Source organism: Topomyia yanbarensis, chromosome 2 (genome assembly GCF_030247195.1).
Source record: "Topomyia yanbarensis strain Yona2022 chromosome 2, ASM3024719v1, whole genome shotgun sequence".
In the NCBI taxonomy this organism is placed as follows: domain Eukaryota; kingdom Metazoa; phylum Arthropoda; class Insecta; order Diptera; family Culicidae; genus Topomyia; species Topomyia yanbarensis.
The window spans coordinates 106,523,212-106,543,598 of NC_080671.1; the positions used below are offsets into that span (position 1 = coordinate 106,523,212).

Genomic DNA, 20,387 nt, shown 5'->3' on the forward strand with positions numbered 1-20,387 from the left:
ATTCTCGATCCGCAAGTAGTGCTTTACTCTGATTGTTGGTGGCACTGTTCAACCGGAAGCGTACTAAAGGATTTGTTCCCGGAATAGGTTTACCATTCAGCTTATGCATGGCATCTATTGCTGCTTCGTCGGTTTTGAAGCTTACAAAGCAATACCCGGCCGGCTCCCCAGTGTACTTATTTCTCATCAGCTTGACGGTCTGCGGATCCTCGCCAAGTTTCCGGAAGGCAGCAAGAATGAAGCTTTCCGTCATGTACGTCTCCAGCTGTCGTAGAAAAAAACATTAAAGTATTTAGTTTTATTAAAATCATGTTCGTGCTTATTTTCAATGCTTTATAACAGGTTAAAGTTAAACAAATTGTATCAATTAAACTTACACTCCCCATCCACAACTGGCACTGAATGGAGCTCATTTTGTTGTCTTCAATCAGCACAATTTATTCCAGATGAAATTTAATTTTTGCAGCACGCTCGCGATCAGTACTGTTCTTGATAGAATTGGAAATAAACACTTCAAAACGAACTCTTTAAGGAACGAAATGGAAAAACATTTGTGATGAAATCGATGCAACCCAGTAAACGATAATGCGGCTAGGCGGGTTAAACTATAGATGCTGACGATTGGTAGACTACTGAAACTTTGTTCTTGGGATATCTGACATTTAAAATACGCACACTCGAGGTCTCGTATTTTTATACCTACTACCTACTCGCGAACTAGGTGGTAAACAAATCTCTTTTGATGGGCCTGAGGCGAGAAGCGATTTGTTTACCACGCAGCTCGCGAGTAAAAGTTTTGTTTGCCTACCAATTTAAACGTCAAAGTGGCACAATACCAACGCAGCTAGGTAAGTCTCTAGGCTACCCGCCGTAACTTGCAGGTTACACTTAAAATCCATTACCTACCAGTAGGTAATTTTAATTTGCTGTCCTTATTTCACTGCCGGAAAACGAGATAGAGGGAATGATTTTTTTTACTCAAAATTAATGGGATGAAGTTTAGTCGGCTTTGGGGAATATCTCATTATTTTTGGGTAAATTTGGACTCCCTAACTTTCATTTTTCGTTGGAGGAAGTGGGATGCACAGATTTAAAATTACCTACTGCTAGGCAATGCTAGTTTTCTGTGTGCAGTTTACTGTAACAGCAGTGTGGGAAATGTCATTCGGGCGGCTCGCATCTCTTTAGTACATTCCGTTTTCAACGGGGCTAACCTATAGACAAACGAAAAACTACCTAAAATTGAGTACTTTTGGCTCAATCTCGTGGTCAGGGATGCCAGACGATATTTTGAAAAATGTGTGCACGGCTCATTTAAAAATCTTTGTCTGTCACAAAAAACGTACAAATTTGGCTGAGAACAAGATGTGGTAACCTTTTTTTGTACAAAATTCCCAAGTGGGAAAAATTTTGGACAAGACCAATTTCTTTGTGCATGAGGGCACATGCCTTAAGTATGGTTTTTTTGTTTTAGTGGTGCTAGTTACTGACGAGGAGAATCCGAAACACTAAAACAAAAAAACCATACTTCATGTAAGGCATGTGCCCTCATGCACAAAGAAATTGGTCTTGTCCAAAATTTTTCCCACTTGGGAATTTTGTATAATTCCAGGCGTTTGGTACTCATACCAAAAGACAGTTTCGGTTCATATTCCTCGTCGGCAAACAGAACCTCTGTGCTTACTATCGAGACATCACTCGGTATAAGCCAGTGGTTTAGTGTTCACGCAAGACGTGTGACTTTTTGGAATTTAGTGTCTAACTAGTGCTAATTTGGGTTCAGATACATAGTCTAACTGGACACCCAGATGGTGCTAGTTACTGACGAGGAGAATCCGAAACACTAAAACAAAAAAACCAACCTTTTTTGGTTTTTGCGCGAGTCAAAAATTAAGCGCAAGGTAAAAAATTGAGAAATATGTGCTAAACTGTGCATTCTACTAGAAAGCTGTGGAAATCTGTGCGTTAAACAGAAAACTGTGGAAATCTGTGCAGTTGTTGCAATCTGTGCAGCATATTGAAAATCTGTGAAACACAGATAAATCTGTGCACCTGGAATCCCTGCTCGGGGTATCGTGCAGGAAGGCAAAATTAGGTAAACCTAGAGTCTGTGGTATTATAGACGGATACGAAAAACTACCCAAAGTTGAGCGCTTTTGACTCAATCTCGGGGTATCGTGGAATCCATAACTGACGTAGCATTTTTTGAGTAATTTTCAACACCTCGCTCCCCTATCATAGCATTTCGTCACAAACCTCTAAATACCCACTGGTAATTACGTATGGTAACTCTCCCCCTGTCCCTGTAAATATAAACAAATAAAAAACGATGTTTGTTATGCTATATTTTTTTTGTTAGTTACTCTCCTCCTCCTCCTCTCACATCATCACAAAATGCAAAACTCCCCCTCCCCCTTATAATGCTACGTCATTTATGGATAATCCCTTACTCATAAGCTTTATTTTCGATATATCCTCTCTAGTGCAACGAAAAACATTTACACAGGCTCAGTTACGTGAATCAATGCGTTTTCGAATTTCATGAATGAGTATTTTGCGAAATATTTCTCAAAAGAAATTTGTCAAGCATTCATTAAAACAAGTCACTCGCTGTTTACATAAAACTCCTCCTAGTTGCCAAAACTAGCAGACAAAACAACTTGGTAAACCGTGCAGCCAAATTCACTGTTTTTCTCTCCGCGTATGTTAATGACTAATATATTCAATATAACGAATTTTCTCGGTGTACATTTTCGACTGTTATTGTTATGAAATGGAAGAGTTTGTATATACCGCACAAGGAAATGAAAATTCATTAAAGTTGAGTACACCAACCAAGAATGGCCATTGTTTTGCTGGCTAAAAGAAACAAAAATGATTACAGTCGTGATTCGCTGGTTGGACATTTTTTAAATGGACCGCTTTTTAGTTGGACCTCCGCTAGTTGGACCATTGTCCAACTAAAAAGCACCTGAACGTCAAAATCTTCTGTCAAATTTACTTTGACAATCAATCTGACAATATTTAGAGATGTGAATAGATGCATTTATACTGCTAACATCTCCTTTGGAGAGTTTTTGACATTTGTCAGTCGGTCCAACTAGCGAATCAAATTCGATAGTTGGACAAGGCTGTGGCCCAACCAGCGAATCACGACTGTAGTCGCTATGAAACAACGATAGAGGATTATTTTTTTTTTGCTTTTTTTTATTTGGCCCATTTGACAGGTATATCCCGGAATCGAAACAATGATGTTCCAACCACTGATGCCAGCGACAATCCTAATCTAGTGTTCTGTATCTACTGGTATAATAAACTAAATGCAGTGTCTTGTTTAGTCAATTGAAATGTTTCGCCATGATATTATTTTTATCAACACTAATACCACAGACTAACAGACATAACACTCGAAAATAATGCTTCACCCACTTTAACGGTCATTTTAAATATATTTGTAGTTGGGACTGTGACCGGTTTTGAAATTGTGGCGCCACTGACATATGAACAAGCATATGGGGGATAGACACTAGTGAAAAATTGTTCCCAAGCCTGAGGGGTAACCCACCAGCAAATAAGTGTTTGGGACCGTGAATAAAAGGTGGAGCTAGTGTTCTGGGAAAATTGCCGGATCGATATTTTTTAAGGTAATTCCCTCATAGTGTTATGTCTGTTAGTCTGTGCTAATACTCCGAAAGAAGAATGTTTGTTTACTTTTCACGATAGGTAGCTGCCAGCTGGGTTGCCACTATTTTTCAAAGAAAATCTGGCAGTTCAAATAAAAATGTCTGGCCAAATCTGTCACTTGGCAGCAACATCAATGTCATCGAAATTTTGCATTCTTTTTGGTCTACAAAGAACTTTAATCGATTTTTGTTTGGGAAAATATTTGTGTGTAACAACCTTTATAATTTAAAAATCTGGTAGAATAAGAGGCTTGTCCCTCTGGGATGTAACGGAGAATTCAAAAAAAATTCTGAAAATGTGGCAAAACAAAAAAAAAATCTGGCAAAATGTCTGGCTTGAGATTCCAGATAAATCCGGAACATTGGCAACGCTGGCTGACAAAGAGAATTGGATTGGACAGAGCGATTGGATTTCGCTGGAGCAATGCTTCCAGCTACAGTTTGAATTTATGGTGAAAAATGAAATTTTAATATATCTTCTCTGTCTTGCAATATTATTGGAAACATAAAATCTATTACTTTAGACTGACTTCGACTACCTTTTCCGAGCAATTAGACCATTGCAAAAAATCTAGGAGAATTGTATGGAGCATCGAAAAGTAAAAATTGGGTAGCATTGCGAAAGGAGCACAGATTTTTTGTGTTTTGTCCAACAGTCTTAGTTAGGGCCGATTTGTTCACCCACATTAAACGTTTAAGCCGGGTGTAAACGCACTGATGGACCTGGTTTAAAAGTTAAGCGAGGGTGAAGAAATCGGCCTTTATAGAAACATATTTTTGGAACTCTGTATGCACTAGAAAAAAGTTGGGCATGGAAGTGTTGAAATTTTACGTGACCGGAATTCTATGTCTATAAGACACACAAAAGCGGAATTGTCACGTCTGAAGGATTTCTTTCGTTTTATGTTCACAAGATATCTATGATAAACAATGAAAAAAACAACGACGTCATTTTATAATCTTTTTTACATTTTCTTTCCATCATCATCAAACAGTTATTGGAGCCTTAGCAAATAAACAAAAACATTAAATTAGTAAAATATTATTTAAAAAGTCTATCAAATGTACTCATACAAGTTTCCGTTGAAATTACTCAAATGCTCACTTTCTAGCTTTCACTTTTTTGTTTCCTGCCACCGACTACATTCGTTACTTGCTACGAAATAAACTATATCATCAACGCTTTGTATTGCTGTTCTCCGAGAGTTGCATTGTGATAACTTCTTCCCTTTTTCATTTGCTGTTATCATCCCCACAGCAAAAAGAATAATTACTTTAGTTACTGCTAATAAATCTTTACTCTAAATCATGTACTCCATTCGATCGAACTACCAAACCGCTACCGTCTGCATATGTAGTATTTTTTTAAAAAATGAGTTGGGCTGGCTGTGGGGACTGTAAGCTCCACTTCAGATTTTCAGTGCTTGTTGCTGCTGCTACCACTTTGATGACGGGAGATGCCACCAGTTAGTCTTTCGGATGATTCATTACGTTTATTTTTTTTTCAATTTTCATATTTGTTTTGTTGTCTCATTAGTTCACTTTATTCGTACGTATGCACACTTTTCCACGCTTAGCCTATAACAGCTTACTAACACACGGGCATCCAGTTCACATTCTTACTTGATCTTAGCGTAGAAGTCGACCTGCTCGTAGAACCAACTATAGTACTGAGCAGCAGCCAGTTGGGTACTGTTGAAGGCTTTCCCCAAGTTTTCCGGCGAAAGCTGACCACTGGAATGGGAGAAAAAACACGTGTACGATCTGCTGATGTTAGGGTATTAGGAATACAGTGCAACCTTTCCACTTTCATATCATTACTGTGCATTTAGCTCGGCATTTAGGCAACTTCCTAAGACAAACAAACCAAGGCGATCTTTAAATTATATACCAACCGCAGTGCATTCGACTGTCCCGATGGCGTTGTTTTGTTTTTCACTCAATGTCATTCCCTTATTCATCTGATTAGTAGCACTTTTGCAAAAAAGCATGATTCTTCTCAAATATACTAAACAACTAATCAAAGTTTTAGGTAAACTTAGCCTCCTGCATATAGACAATCGACCAGCAAAACTTAAACATTAAAACTCACAGTTTTCATACCAATGCACCTTAGTTCATCTTATTGCAGCACTTCTATTCGTCATAAATAAATAAATAAAAAAAGTCCTAGTCAGCCAAACCCATCTGAAATTTAATTTGAGATTCCGGTTGGTTCGGCTAAAATGAAACAACCACGTCGATTTGGCAGCCTTGCAGGTTTTTTCATCGGAAACCTTATCGTTTTTTCATCAAAAATACCTTAGCTAAACCTCACCCTCCCTTCCTAACGTTCAAAAAATCGTCGCAATTTGTAGAAATAATTTAGCTTCTTCAAGGAAAAACCTGGGAAATTCTTTCCAGAAATCTCTATATTCCCCTGATTCATACTATTACCCAAAAAGGTGATGATTTTTGATTTCTGGCGAGCAATGCTTTTGTGGAATACAACAATCTGGCGCAGTTGTTTTGTCGACATCAGCCTGGACAAGAACGGTTCAACCTGGACACAAACCACTAAGCTTGAGACATTTTTTCTCAGTTTGTAATATATGGTAAAAAAATTATTTCTTCTCCAATAAGGTGAAAATTGTTGAAACCCGTCTTTGAGCGTGAAAAGCACAAAACCTATAACTAAATTAATTATGGAATTTTTCTCAGCAAATTAAAAAAAAAAACTTGGTCATCAGACAAAATATTCGAATGATCACCGAACACAACTCATTTACAAACAAGTTGTTGCTTCCCTGTCAAAAAAAAATGCGGACGAGCATGGTCAGGCGATTTAAAAAGTTTGACGTTTGACTCAACTCGACTGTGCTAAATGCCCCTAGGAACAAATGCATTTTGCGAATGCGATTTAAAGGCAATTTCAATACTTAGACAAATTTTCTGGCGGCTGAAATGGACTTGGTTGTTTTTCGCGTTTTTCAAACATGGCGGTTCATGTTTGGCTTAAGCTTAAAATTGTTTTTTGAACAATTGGTGTGTTCTCTCTTGTACTCTGTTTGTCTAGTGCACTTCATTTAGCCAACGAATGTGGGAAATTGTGGAATCGTGTGTAAGTATAGTAGAACAAGATCTCTGACCTACAGTTTCAATGAACGTCAGATTGTGATAAGTTTTGGTGTGCAATGCCAATTTCACCATTGATTTTTCCTATAATTTGGTGGTGATCACCTAGTATACTGGTAAGTATATGTGAGTAGATAATGAATCCGAAAATAAGTATTATTTGTAATTTTCATATTAGGCAATTATGGGCGATTAAATGGCGCGTTCCGTGGGCAATTTGGGGGCGATTTAAGGGCGGGTTGGGCGGTAAATAAATGACGGCGGCAAATCGCCCAAATGTTGCATTTGAAATAGCCCCCTAATTGCCAGCAATTTGCTGCCAAATTGAGGGGCAATTAGCGCATCCGAGTTGGCAAATAGCCCCCCGTTAGCCAGCAACTTGCCCTTTTTGACTGGGTTTAGCCTTCTTACCCGATCAAGACATTCAATGGTTCTAGATTTTTTGGATTTCTGTACCCCCCCCCCCCCCACTACCGCTCCCTTAGTACGTAATAAATTCCTTTAAAAAAAATTTCTGCAGAAAGAACATGGTACGTAACGTTCTAGTTTACTCCTCCCTCCCATACACCACAACATGTCACATTTTGCCGTGACCCCCGGCCGCCAAAAAGTGTCACGTAGTTTATGAATGGTCCCTAACGTTAGTGAAAGTTATATTTCCGGTGGGAAAGATTCTCGAGGACTCTTTCTCCCGTTTTATGGTAAGTTTTTGAAAATGTGTCAAAAAAGATTCCCAGGATCTCCAAGGCTGTCACAAACAAATGGAATGCTTTCTTAAACCGTGGAAATCCAACATTCTATAGTGTGTAGAAACAACTCGAAGAGAGAATCTTTAGTACGGACGTTTTAAATACACTGCAAGCGGAACCTAAGATCTAATAAAAATTCGAAAAAGGACATAAAATTGGAGACACTAGTTAAATAATACAAACCAGATAATTGGATTAACTGTTTAACAGATATAGCTTTAGTTTTAATTTGCGTCTTGGGATTAAATGTAAATCAAATAAAAATTGTATTTCAGTTTAATAAGGTCAATTTCCTGCAGCGTATTTTCATTTCGATATATTTTTCGGGCGAATAGCATTCGGGTTTATATGGCATTCGGGCGAATTGTAAGTGGCATTCGGGTAGATGACATTCGGGCAAATGTTACAGAATAACACACTGCACTTTAGGGCATTGCATATAAAAACCCCTTTATTTTTTAAATCTGAAGCACCCTTCCCCCCTTATATTGTGACAAATGTCAAAATAAACTTAGATGCCAAACTTTACATCATTTCGTACAAAACTCTGGCAAAGTCGTACAAAACTCTGGCAAGAGTCGAGCAATATTGTACATTCCTGGTAGCATTCTTGCAGAAACCGAGCACTACCGGTTTGCTGCCAGAATTCTGATAAAATCACCCAAATTGTATTCAAAACCAATCTTGCTAAATGTGTAGAAAATCCTACAATATGTTTATTTTCCCGAACAAAATACTAGAATTCTTGACGTTCTTTATAAACTTGAAACAAGATGTCGTGGGTTCACGAATTGTTAAGCACCAATACTTTCATTGGCCAAAATGTTTTTCATTTATATTTCTCTTGAAAAAAGCACCAATGATTTATCGATTACAAACTTTACACAACAAGGAAACCAAAACATTTTAAGAAGGAAGACAGCCGGTTGCTAAAAACAACGAATACCAGCTAAATTTATAAGATTCATGTAACTTTCCTGACGGTTTCCAGTTAGGGATATATTTATTCTTTAATAATAGTTTTCTTTATCCACATTTTGGAATACGTTTTTTCTAAATGTTGATCTAGCTGCATTGACGGCGTTCATAACACACGTAACGAAACACGCTTTTCTCTTGAAACGCTTTTCTCTTAAAACTTTTTCGTTTCGTTGTTCGTGGTACTCGTACAGAGAAGGCATACTAGTGCCCCCATCAAATCGGTGGTACACATATGAATCAAGCACTATATGTCAAGTTGTCCCTGGGTTGTACCGAATTTACAATGACAATCAATCTGACAATAATTAGAGATGTGAGCAGATGCATTTACACTGCTAACGCCTCCTTTGTAGAGTTTTTGACACTTGTCAATCGGTCCAACAAGCGAATCAAATTCGTTAGTTGGACAGAGGCTGTGGCCCAACCAGTGAATCACGACTGTAGCACTCGGAAAATTGCAGTTTATACGTTTTTGTAAGCAGCATTTTTCTTATAATTTCAACAACAAAAATTGTTCCACGAAAAATAGGGAAAGTTAGACTTTTGGAACATTTTATCACAAAAATCTCATACAGTCGTGATTCGCTGGTTGGACCACACCTCTGTCCAACTAACGAATTTGGTTCGTTAGTTGGACCGACTGACAGATGTCAAAAACTCTCCAAAGGAGAAGTTAGTAGTGTAATTGCATCTATTCACATCTCTAATAATTGTCAGTGTCGAAGTAAATTTGACATAAGATTTTGACGTTCAGATGCTTTTTAGTTGGACAATGGTCCAACTAGCGGAGGTCCAACTAAAAAGCGGTCCAGTTAAAAAGTGTCCAACAAGAAGAAATCACGACTATAGTATTGAGTAGAAAAGAAATTATCAGAAAATAATGGTAAATAATGTTTCATTACATTATATTACGGTTTTTTTTCTTTTCTGTTTTATATTTAAAATTTTCTGATAAATTATGGCCCAATGAACAAGTAAATCTAAAACTTTTTTATTCAAGCCTTATTTGAATTCTATGTTGTCAAAAATTTTAACTTTAATTCCTAATGGATTTTGTATTGTTACTGCAAAACTTCACAATAAAAAGACTATTGGCTATTAGACATACCTTCGCGAATTAAGATTCAAGAGATGGCATGAGAATCTTTTTGCCAGAAAACCGACTTGTTCATTTTATTCAAATTACTATGATCTTGGCTGTGGTATAATTCTTAAAAATGTCTATTTGAAGTTGAAGAAAACTCCTCCTTAACTTTATTTTGACTATCGTCAGATAGATAAGCCTGAACTAGATGAACATAATTTGACCTTATTACTAAGGATGCATATCAAAACAATTGCAAAGTAAACATTTAAACCGCACGATTTTCGCACTAAAATCATATTTAGATACGAGAAGAGATTATTGCTCAAGATACCCGAACTAACGAAGATATCGATTGAACCAAAATATTTCAAAGGGGACTCCAATGTGTTAGTCATGCAAAACCAATGAGTGTAGTACCTTTACTTATTTTATTCAACACAATTATTTGACAGTTTCTATTAGTTCTGAAGAAGCCGCTTCACGCTGTTACACACCACTCTTTGGAGTCACTTCGGGACTTACGGTTCCATTTCTTCTAGTGGCGGTGGGGAATATTCGGGCCTACGAATAAGAAAGACAGGAAATGTACTATATTTGCAGTGTTGATTTTTTTTAGAAGCAGTACATGCAAAGAAACTCGTAGTCTGTAGGTCACTGAAAACGTAGAATATGTGAGGCGGGACCATGAAATTTTCCAACCCCCTGATATTCCGTGCACAACCAAATAACATATTCTATGATATAGGTAGTAAGATTGTATTACTTGTTGCTACAATATAGCAATGATTGAAAATGTTAAAGCCTCATCCAACACATAAAACACTGAAACTAGAAGAACAACTAATTAAAACCTTAAGCGGACGGTACAGATTCCCGACATTTTTGTGCAACCATAATTCTAAAGGCTAATTGCTTCCCTTGGGTAAAATTTGGCCACCAGCAACTCGAAAACTGGTTTTCAGCGAAAACCGGTTTCCACCCAGTCAAGGAATTGGCCGTAATAAGAAACATTCACAGAGAGTATGATTCACAGTGTACCAGAACTATTATCATTGCCTATCTTCGTGTTACACACAGAGATGCCAGGTACTTTTTTCAAATGTCTGCAATAATAATTTTAAAAGTCTGGGAAGTACAAAAAATGTGCGGCAAGCTAGTGTAACCAAAAGCCTTTATATTCAAAAATCTGCAAATATCTGCAACCAAACTAAAAAATCTGCAAATATCTGCAACCAAACGGAAAAATTTGCAAATATCTGCGTCATCAAAAAATCTGCAGCTTAAATTAAAAGTCTGCGAATTTGCAGACTTGTCTGCAAATCTGGCATCTCTGGTTGCACATAATAATAATTCAATCAAAGTTCAAAGAAGTTCTAGACACAGGGGAAAACCCCAACTTTTTCTTCTATCGAAGAGCGAGATAAGGAAAAACTTATTTTACTACGGACTAGACAAGCTGACGATTATTACAATATAATCGGAAAGAATATAAAATATAATACGTTGATACGAATGGTACCAATTATTTGCACCCGTTACTTCTTGTGTATCGATAAGAAAGTTTCTTAAAAATTGATATGGATCATTCCACGCGAAGTGATCAAAAAAAGATGCAAACTTGAAAGCGACCTTCACGGATTTGAACCAAATTTGGTGGAATTGTTCATCTAGGGCCAATATATAAAAAACCCAAATTTTTGTGTCAATTGAACCACCCCACGGGTCATGGGAGCACTAGGGTGGGACAAAAAAATCCATTCCAGCTCCGAACAACTTTTTAGGTACCATTTGGGTCCTAGAACAACTGTGCAAATTCTTAGCTCGATACCTGAAACTATATTTTTGCGCCAACTGTTTAAAGTTTACATGAGATTTTGTATAGAAAAATTAACTTTCACAAAATAATTCCACCAAGAGTCGCCCATTACTTCCTAAAAATAAATCGTTATGTGGCTTTGATAGGAAATTTAACAAAGAAACGAAGTCTCTAAAAAAAGGAAACGATCTGACACTTGAGAAAAAAGTTATTAAGCAGAAACCGATTGATGCTCTGACGATTGATAAAATATTAATTTTTTCTAGCACCACTGCTGTTGGTTGTCCAATTATATACCATTTTGTTTTGATCTTCTCTTAATGTGTCTAAATCATTTATATATACTGTATGGCCACTTCGCAATAGTTTGGAGGGATAAATTGAGGCTTTTTGTACATAATAAGAGAAAGTTACAGATTTTGTATATAATTCGCCCGTCAGCAGCAGTGATGCTATGAAAAGTGAAATTTTCAGCAATCCTTAGGGCATCATTCGATTTTTGCTTAATAACTTTTGCCACAAGCATCAGATCGTTTCATGGTCTTCTAGACGTTGTTTTCTTGACAATTTTCCTATAAAAATCAGACATCTATTTATTTTTAGGAGGTAACGGGCGACTCTCGGAAGAATTGTTTTGCAAAAGAGGATTTCCCCATACGAAATCCCATGTAAAATTTAAACCGTGAGCGCAAAAATATAGTTTCACCGATCGAACTAAAAATTTGCAGAGTTGTTCTGGGAGCTCAATGGGATATAAAAAGTTACTCGGAGCGAAATTTTATTTTTTTTATTTGTCCCACTCTAGAGCGCACCCCACGTTTTGACAAATTGCCAAAACCCTTGATTTTCTTTTGATCATATCTCCGGTTCTATTGACTCTAGAAACAAACCGCTAGATGGCTTTTGAAGAAAATTATTCAAGGAGTCTAGAAAAAAATATTAATTTTTGGCGTCAGTGCTGCCAACTATGCGATTTTTTCACTTAAATATTACAAATTAATTTTTCTCTCAATACATATATTTTAATTTTGAAAATTCTATTGCCATCGTATTCCTCAGACATTTTTACATAAGAAACACTTATAATCTCGATATAATTTGAGCGCATCCGGAAATACACCATTTTGAAGGGAAAAACTCTGCAATCTCTGCAAAACTCTCTGTCTGCAATAATAATTTTAAAAGTCTGGGAAGTACAAAAAATGTGCGGCAAGCTAGTGTAACCAAAAGCCTTTATATTCAAAAATCTGCAAATATCTGCAACCAAACTAAAAAATCTGCAAATATCTGCAACCAAACGGAAAAATTTGCAAATATCTGCGTCATCAAAAAATCTGCAGCTTAAATTAAAAGTCTGCGAATTTGCAGACTTGTCTGCAAATCTGGCATCTCTGGTTGCACATAATAATAATTCAATCAAAGTTCAAAGAAGTTCTAGACACAGGGGAAAACCCCAACTTTTTCTTCTATCGAAGAGCGAGATAAGGAAAAACTTATTTTACTACGGACTAGACAAGCTGACGATTATTACAATATAATCGGAAAGAATATAAAATATAATACGTTGATACGAATGGTACCAATTATTTGCACCCGTTACTTCTTGTGTATCGATAAGAAAGTTTCTTAAAAATTGATATGGATCATTCCACGCGAAGTGATCAAAAAAAGATGCAAACTTGAAAGCGACCTTCACGGATTTGAACCAAATTTGGTGGAATTGTTCATCTAGGGCCAATATATAAAAAACCCAAATTTTTGTGTCAATTGAACCACCCCACGGGTCATGGGAGCACTAGGGTGGGACAAAAAAATCCATTCCAGCTCCGAACAACTTTTTAGGTACCATTTGGGTCCTAGAACAACTGTGCAAATTCTTAGCTCGATACCTGAAACTATATTTTTGCGCCAACTGTTTAAAGTTTACATGAGATTTTGTATAGAAAAATTAACTTTCACAAAATAATTCCACCAAGAGTCGCCCATTACTTCCTAAAAATAAATCGTTATGTGGCTTTGATAGGAAATTTAACAAAGAAACGAAGTCTCTAAAAAAAGGAAACGATCTGACACTTGAGAAAAAAGTTATTAAGCAGAAACCGATTGATGCTCTGACGATTGATAAAATATTAATTTTTTCTAGCACCACTGCTGTTGGTTGTCCAATTATATACCATTTTGTTTTGATCTTCTCTTAATGTGTCTAAATCATTTATATATACTGTATGGCCACTTCGCAATAGTTTGGAGGGATAAATTGAGGCTTTTTGTACATAATAAGAGAAAGTTACAGATTTTGTATATAATTCGCCCGTCAGCAGCAGTGATGCTATGAAAAGTGAAATTTTCAGCAATCCTTAGGGCATCATTCGATTTTTGCTTAATAACTTTTGCCACAAGCATCAGATCGTTTCATGGTCTTCTAGACGTTGTTTTCTTGACAATTTTCCTATAAAAATCAGACATCTATTTATTTTTAGGAGGTAACGGGCGACTCTCGGAAGAATTGTTTTGCAAAAGAGGATTTCCCCATACGAAATCCCATGTAAAATTTAAACCGTGAGCGCAAAAATATAGTTTCACCGATCGAACTAAAAATTTGCAGAGTTGTTCTGGGAGCTCAATGGGATATAAAAAGTTACTCGGAGCGAAATTTTATTTTTTTTATTTGTCCCACTCTAGAGCGCACCCCACGTTTTGACAAATTGCCAAAACCCTTGATTTTCTTTTGATCATATCTCCGGTTCTATTGACTCTAGAAACAAACCGCTAGATGGCTTTTGAAGAAAATTATTCAAGGAGTCTAGAAAAAAATATTAATTTTTGGCGGCAGTGCTGCCAACTATGCGATTTTTTCACTTAAATATTACAAATTAATTTTTCTCTCAATACATATATTTTAATTTTGAAAATTCTATTGCCATCGTATTCCTCAGACATTTTTACATAAGAAACACTTATAATCTCGATATAATTTGAGCGCATCCGGAAATACACCATTTTGAAGGGAAAAACTCGCATTTTCTCATATAAAAATCTATTTTTATTGACCGAAATTGAGAAAATCTTCAAACGGTCATAAAAATCGACCCTGATCTGCTAGAAGCAAACAAAAAACGTAGATTTTCATCATTTCTCGTCTACTTCACGAAAAATCATGTTTGAACTCAGAATACTCAAGTTGGTTTTTTAGTGTTGTGCGCTTGCGATTTTATATGGGAAATTGCGTTTTTTTCCCTTCAAAACGGTGTATCTCAGGATCCGCTGAAATTATATTGAGATTATAAGTGTTTCTTATATAAAAATGTCTGAGGAATACGATGACATTAGAATTTTCAAAATTAAAATATATGTGTTGAGGGAAAAATAATTTTTAATATTAAACTGAAAAAATCGCATAGTTGCCGCCAAAAATTAATATTTTTTAGACTCCTTGAATAATTAAGCCATCTTGCGGTTTGATTTTAGAGTAAATAGAACCAGAGATATGATCAAAAGAAAACCAAGGGTTTTGGCAATTTGTCAAAACGGGGGGTGCTCCCAAGACCCGAGGGTGGTTCAATTGACACAAGAATTTGGGTTTTTATATATTGGCCCTTGATGAACAATTCCTCCAAATTTGGTTCAAATCCGTGAAGGTCGATTGATTACACGTGCCTTGACCACTTCGCGTGAAATGAGTCATATGCAATTCTATGTTTGGCTCCGCTACGAGGCCGACGGAAAACTAGAACATGTAGAGGAAGAAGACTAGTAACCGCTCGAATTGAAGAATTTAACATTTCATATGAAATTTATCTTCTATTGCCCCACCCAACCATTGTCGACTTTTTGGATAAAACACAAGATTCGCTCTTGCACCGCATCCGAAGAAACCAACGCTTAGCAAAGCTAAAAAAACTTACATTCCAATAACTTTTTAAACGAAATAACATCCGAAAGTATGACAGAATTTGTTGCATCTTTTTCAAGCAGAATTGCAGCATTCTAGTAAGAGCACTTACTGTGAATTGCAAACTCAATTATGACATGGCTACTGTTCAGTGTGTTGAGTTTTGATTGTGAGATCATTGTAATACTGAGTACAGAACTTCATGTCAACTGAAACGAAATAGATCTGTATTAATGCAATTACGTATCCGAATTTTCGGTTCTTCATACGTAGATCCTAAGCTCAGAAAACTCAAACGTGAATATGTTATTGCTTCTAATTCAATACGATAAACAGCTTTAGCTTTCATCAGTAGGGCTCAGTATTATTCTTTCCAGAGTGCGAAATACAGGCTGTTTTGTGATGTCATTTTTCTATTTCTTATGAGAGTATATGGCGAGGTACAACAAATCTCCGACTGGCGTGCCGATTAAATCTGCTTATTCTGATTCCTAAGCTCGTATGTTTTCGTGGGACCTCTAAGGCGCGAAGATTTCTCACAAAGTTCTAATCAATTTATTAAATTTTTAGGACCTTTCAAAAGTTCCTAGCGCTTCTTGGGAGTTCGTAAACCTTTTCTATTTTTTTGAAAACTTTCCGTATTGTGTAGACTAGACTGATAGACTAGCCTGAGCTTTGTATTGTTTTCGACAAATTTACTTGAATACGTTAAATTGCTCTGCGTTGCATATAAATTATTTGAAGTTGGTTGTAGCTCCCGAAAAAATGGGTAGCATATTCCTAAAGTGTATGAAATAAACAATAAATTCATAAAATCAAAGATGATTTTTCATAGATATAGGAACATTAGTTCACAAAATCAAAATATTCTGGATATTTTTTCGTGAACTATTTCACGAAATTCGGAATTTTATTCATAAATCCATTCAATCTTTGTGAACTAATTCATGATCCCCAATATATTAGTCACGATCCAATATCCGTGCTCGTGAAATGGTTCACAAAATCATGAAATATTATTCATGTATTCGTGAACTGGTTCATGATACCTAGAATAATAGTCACAAGTTATCATTCGTTTTCGTGAAAAAGTTCACGAAATCATAAAATATCATTAATGTATTCGTGAACTGATTCAAAACTGAACTTTTTTTTTATTGTCAAGCGTACGTTCAGGCTTGCTGGAGCATCACTCATGATGCCAAAATGAGGTGAGGAATTAAAATTCTGAGGAGGACTTCACACACCTCTCCAATAGCAGAAAAAAACTCTTCTCCCACTCAACAAGCAAACTCATCATCAGAGGTGATGACTTTGTTGAATGACTAGAGGATTTTATGTGCATCACACAGGAAAGGCGAGAGCGCAAAACTGAGTGAAGATGGGTTGGAATTCCTCTTCCAAAATGCTGAGAGTGTGGAGCGCGAGCGTGATTGTTTCCCTCTCTTGTTTTAATGGAATTTTGTCTGCTGCGTAGGATGCGGATATAAGTAGGTATAATGTTCGTGGTGTAGATCAGTGCTTCGTGGAATACGGATATCATCATGTGGTGCGAATCCAAGAGGCTGGAGGACTCAGACTTGGCTCTACTGTGCCAAACAGCCTTGAGCACTTCTTGTACATAGGTTTTAATTGAGCGAGGATTTAGTGGCCTCGGGAAAACACTAACTAACGATCAGACAAAACTAAGCTCGGGAAATTTAAAATCAATCCTATTCGCCAACTCGATAACATCATAATGGAAGATAAATATTATATTTTAATTTTGATATCTGATACAACATGAACAATGCTTCCAAGTAAAATGGGTACATAATATTCGATTCGATTCTAGCGTTCTTTCTCAATAAAATTTAAAAAAAAAATGTTTTTATCAAATAATTTTGTTTTTATCTCTATTATAGATTGTTTTGGCTGGTTAGTTTCCAAGATATTGATAATGAAGTTTAAAAAAAATAGTTGTTTTTGTTACAAAATGTCAAAGTAGAAAGTTTATGCGGTTAACTTTCCAATGGGCAATACGTTTTTAAAATGAGATAATTATCGACAACGATATTTAAAATTATGCATAGTCGAAAATTTTATACTATCTAGATTATCTACTTTCAAAGCTAGGGTAATGAGCCTATTTTCGTCCAGTTTCTATTATCTCCCAACTAATTTGTAGTCGTTGGTTGGTTAATAATTGGAACACTCGATTCGAATTTTTGTTGCGCTTAAATACGAACATTTTACAGCTTTCATACCAATTAAATCAGAAGCACAAATTTTGTTTTAAAAACTCTAAACGCATCTCCATAAATAGTTTAGTTATAGGTTTTGTACCCTTTACACTCATAGGTGCTTTCAAACATTTTTTTATTTCTATTAGGTTTTAAGGTCATTCGTCTTTTTCGGGTTAGAAAAACCTCTTATGAAAAATTTCTAACCCTATGTGCGGGGTCGGAACTCGAACCCATATGCGCTGCGTAGATTGATTTACCAACTACGCTACGCCCACCCCTCTTCAAACAATTTTCTCGTTAGGAGAGGAAAATAGTTTTTAAATAAATTTTTTCTCCACCACGGATAAATATAGCATAATGCCAATTGTGTTATTATATTAGTTCTTAACAGCAAAATAAAGCTACTGATGTCAATTTATACGCATTGCATCAATTGTAGGCCTAGAAATTAGTGATACACACACAATAATAGGGTTTACTTTAGGTAATAGGTTTACCTCTTTACCCTATATTCGGAGGAGAAGACTTCTTGGCTTATTATTTTGATACTGATTTCACTAAATAATCCCCCTACAAGTGAAATATTTTATTTTAAATAGATTGTTTAGCAAATATAATGAAATGATGAGTGCATGAAATATGTAGGATATATGTTAGCCTTCGCCTATTCAATCAATTTCATTACAATAATCCAACATTTGTACAATATTTTCCTAAATTTTCATTGCAAAATATTAAAAATTGGGTGAGTGACATTGAATTTCCAGGAGGAAACTCGAAAAAATGCGGTGTACACACTGACTTAAAACCTCCTATACCAATCATTTAGAAATTTTAGAGTTCATTCTCACAGCATTGCCCAGGTACCTACGGGAGTGCTTTACAAAATTATTATTATTTTTAACTCTAGAACGTTGCACTGGGTGTATCCCACGCCTTCTTTGGGGCCGTGTAAAAACGAGAATTCGGCATTTACCGACCTGGGACCCTAACCATAATTCAATTTTGGGTTTCCGAGTAAGAGTAGGAAAAGATGGTATATCCAATTTGCTTATAGCCTTTGTGGAAGCAGGTGTCAAAGTTGGCGTGGGGTACATTTGTACCTCAGTGTACGGTTGCCGTTAGTGTTTCGTCAGGTTTCGTGCTGTCAGTGGAAATGTGATTCGTCACAATACCAGTTTAAATACTGATTGTTTTACTACGGTAGTAACAGTTAGTATTATATAATCGTTTTTAATCGTTTATTTAATAATTTCAATTTTATTTTGAAGCGGAACAAACAATCGTTCTAATTTTTGCTGATTTTTATTTCTTTATTGTTAATTTTTTATAGTTTTTCAAAGCAATGGCTCGCAAGTATAATTTGTGCACAATAACAGCTGTAACAGTAACATTGCGTGTTACCAATGTATTACTGATCAGAAATATTTTTTCAATTGCAATTTCGTGGTATTTTCCAAAACCCGATTTTTAAACTTTCACTTTTCAAAATAATTTCAGTTTCTGAAAAATATCGAAATTACATTTTATACCGCATCAAGATCATTCTTTCAACTTTTAGAATCATTTGATTTTTTTCAAATCGGTTGAAAATTCGCCAAAACAGCGATTTTTTCACTTTTTATTTTGTTCAAACCAGTGCATTGTATGTGTCATTGATTCAATAAATTCCGTATTTTCATTTACACAGCTGTTTTTGCTATTAGAAAACGAAGAAAATGGTGTATTATTTCTTTTGTTTGCATTTTTACCTGCGACATTTGTACCTCCGTGCAACGTTCTAGGATGGAAAATGCAAGTGCAACGTTCTAGGGTTAAAATAACATGTTAACCGATTTTTTAACGAATGTATTGGCTTCAAAGTGCTATGAAAAATTCGAAAAAATGAGGGCTGCTCTCATTACTCATTATCATCTTTATTTATAGCAAAAACATTTTCTGGGACCTTTGGCACCAAAACATTAGTTACGTTGTCCAGTCTTAGCCGATTTCTAGAAAGTTCTAGAAAGATAAAAAATACACCTTTCCAAAGGTATGCTATATTATTCTGTTATGAAAGAAATATTGTGCAATATTGCGACAATAATAAGATGCTTTTTTGATGACAAATATGCAAATGGTTCAACATTCTTCCAAAGCCACGTCTTGGTTCTAATAATAATTCGGAAGAGCTTTTAATTCTACTATATATCAATTTGGGGGCATGCAGCATTTTTCAAAATTTTTTGTATTGCACTATAACCTATGCTAATTCACTTGAAAAGCTAAAAAAATCACTATAACACTGTGCAATGAGTTATGATGTAGTTTTGGCAACAAATTCATAATCCACCTGGGCAGTAAACGGTTTGCTTCAATACAAACATGTGTGTCACGTTTTAGCTTAGCTATGGGTGCCATACGTCAAAAAACGTCGCAATTTTTGATACCTAACTAGGGTTACTGCGCCCTAATTCATCTTAACACCCCTATTCACCCCTATGTCTGCTATCTCTATTCAACGCATTATTCCAAATGGTAGGATGAATAAGGGTGCGTTGTACTCGACTTTTCGTTTCGCTCTAACGCGAGTATTTCACTGTTTTTGAGGCAGATTAATTGATCTGCTTCTTAAGACCGAAGCAAAGATGTTGACACCTATTTAAGCGCAATCCAAGAATTGTAAGCCGAGTTTTCTGCGAAATAGTGTGACATCGTGACTAATGAGATGAATAAGGGCACGTTAACCCTACTTCTTCCTAAACGAGCATTATATTTTTATAATAGATCGCTTGGCAAATTTTGGCCCCTTACTCAACTATTTTATCACTTTCGAGGCCTACAATCGATGAAATTTGTAT

At 36.0% G+C, this 20,387-nt stretch overlaps 2 protein-coding genes across 4 annotated transcripts in view; both read right to left on the reverse strand.

The window, feature by feature from the left end:
* Positions 1-7: 7 nt before the first annotated feature.
* On the reverse strand, positions 8-1,108 carry LOC131679653 (tRNA selenocysteine 1-associated protein 1-like; the record flags this gene model as incomplete). Its single annotated transcript, XM_058960386.1, has 3 exons — positions 809-1,108; positions 378-525; positions 8-265 (listed from the first exon to the last, which is right to left on the reverse strand). Coding segments are annotated over exons 2-3 (294 nt in total), but the record flags the coding sequence as incomplete, so codon positions are not given.
* A 3,494-nt stretch (positions 1,109-4,602) lies between these two features.
* LOC131679119 (transmembrane protein 214-A-like) overlaps positions 4,603-20,387 on the reverse strand; it is a 57,941-nt gene continuing 42,156 nt past the window's right edge. For 2 of the 3 annotated variants that reach the window (XM_058959702.1, XM_058959701.1), the window contains one exon: positions 4,603-5,417. In XM_058959702.1, the coding sequence (XP_058815685.1) occupies positions 5,303-5,417 (115 nt within the window). In that variant the 3' untranslated portion in view covers positions 4,603-5,302. Of the gene's footprint in view, positions 5,418-10,031; positions 10,176-20,387 lie in introns of all 3 variants that reach the window. The other variant, XR_009303801.1, reaches the window with a different exon arrangement.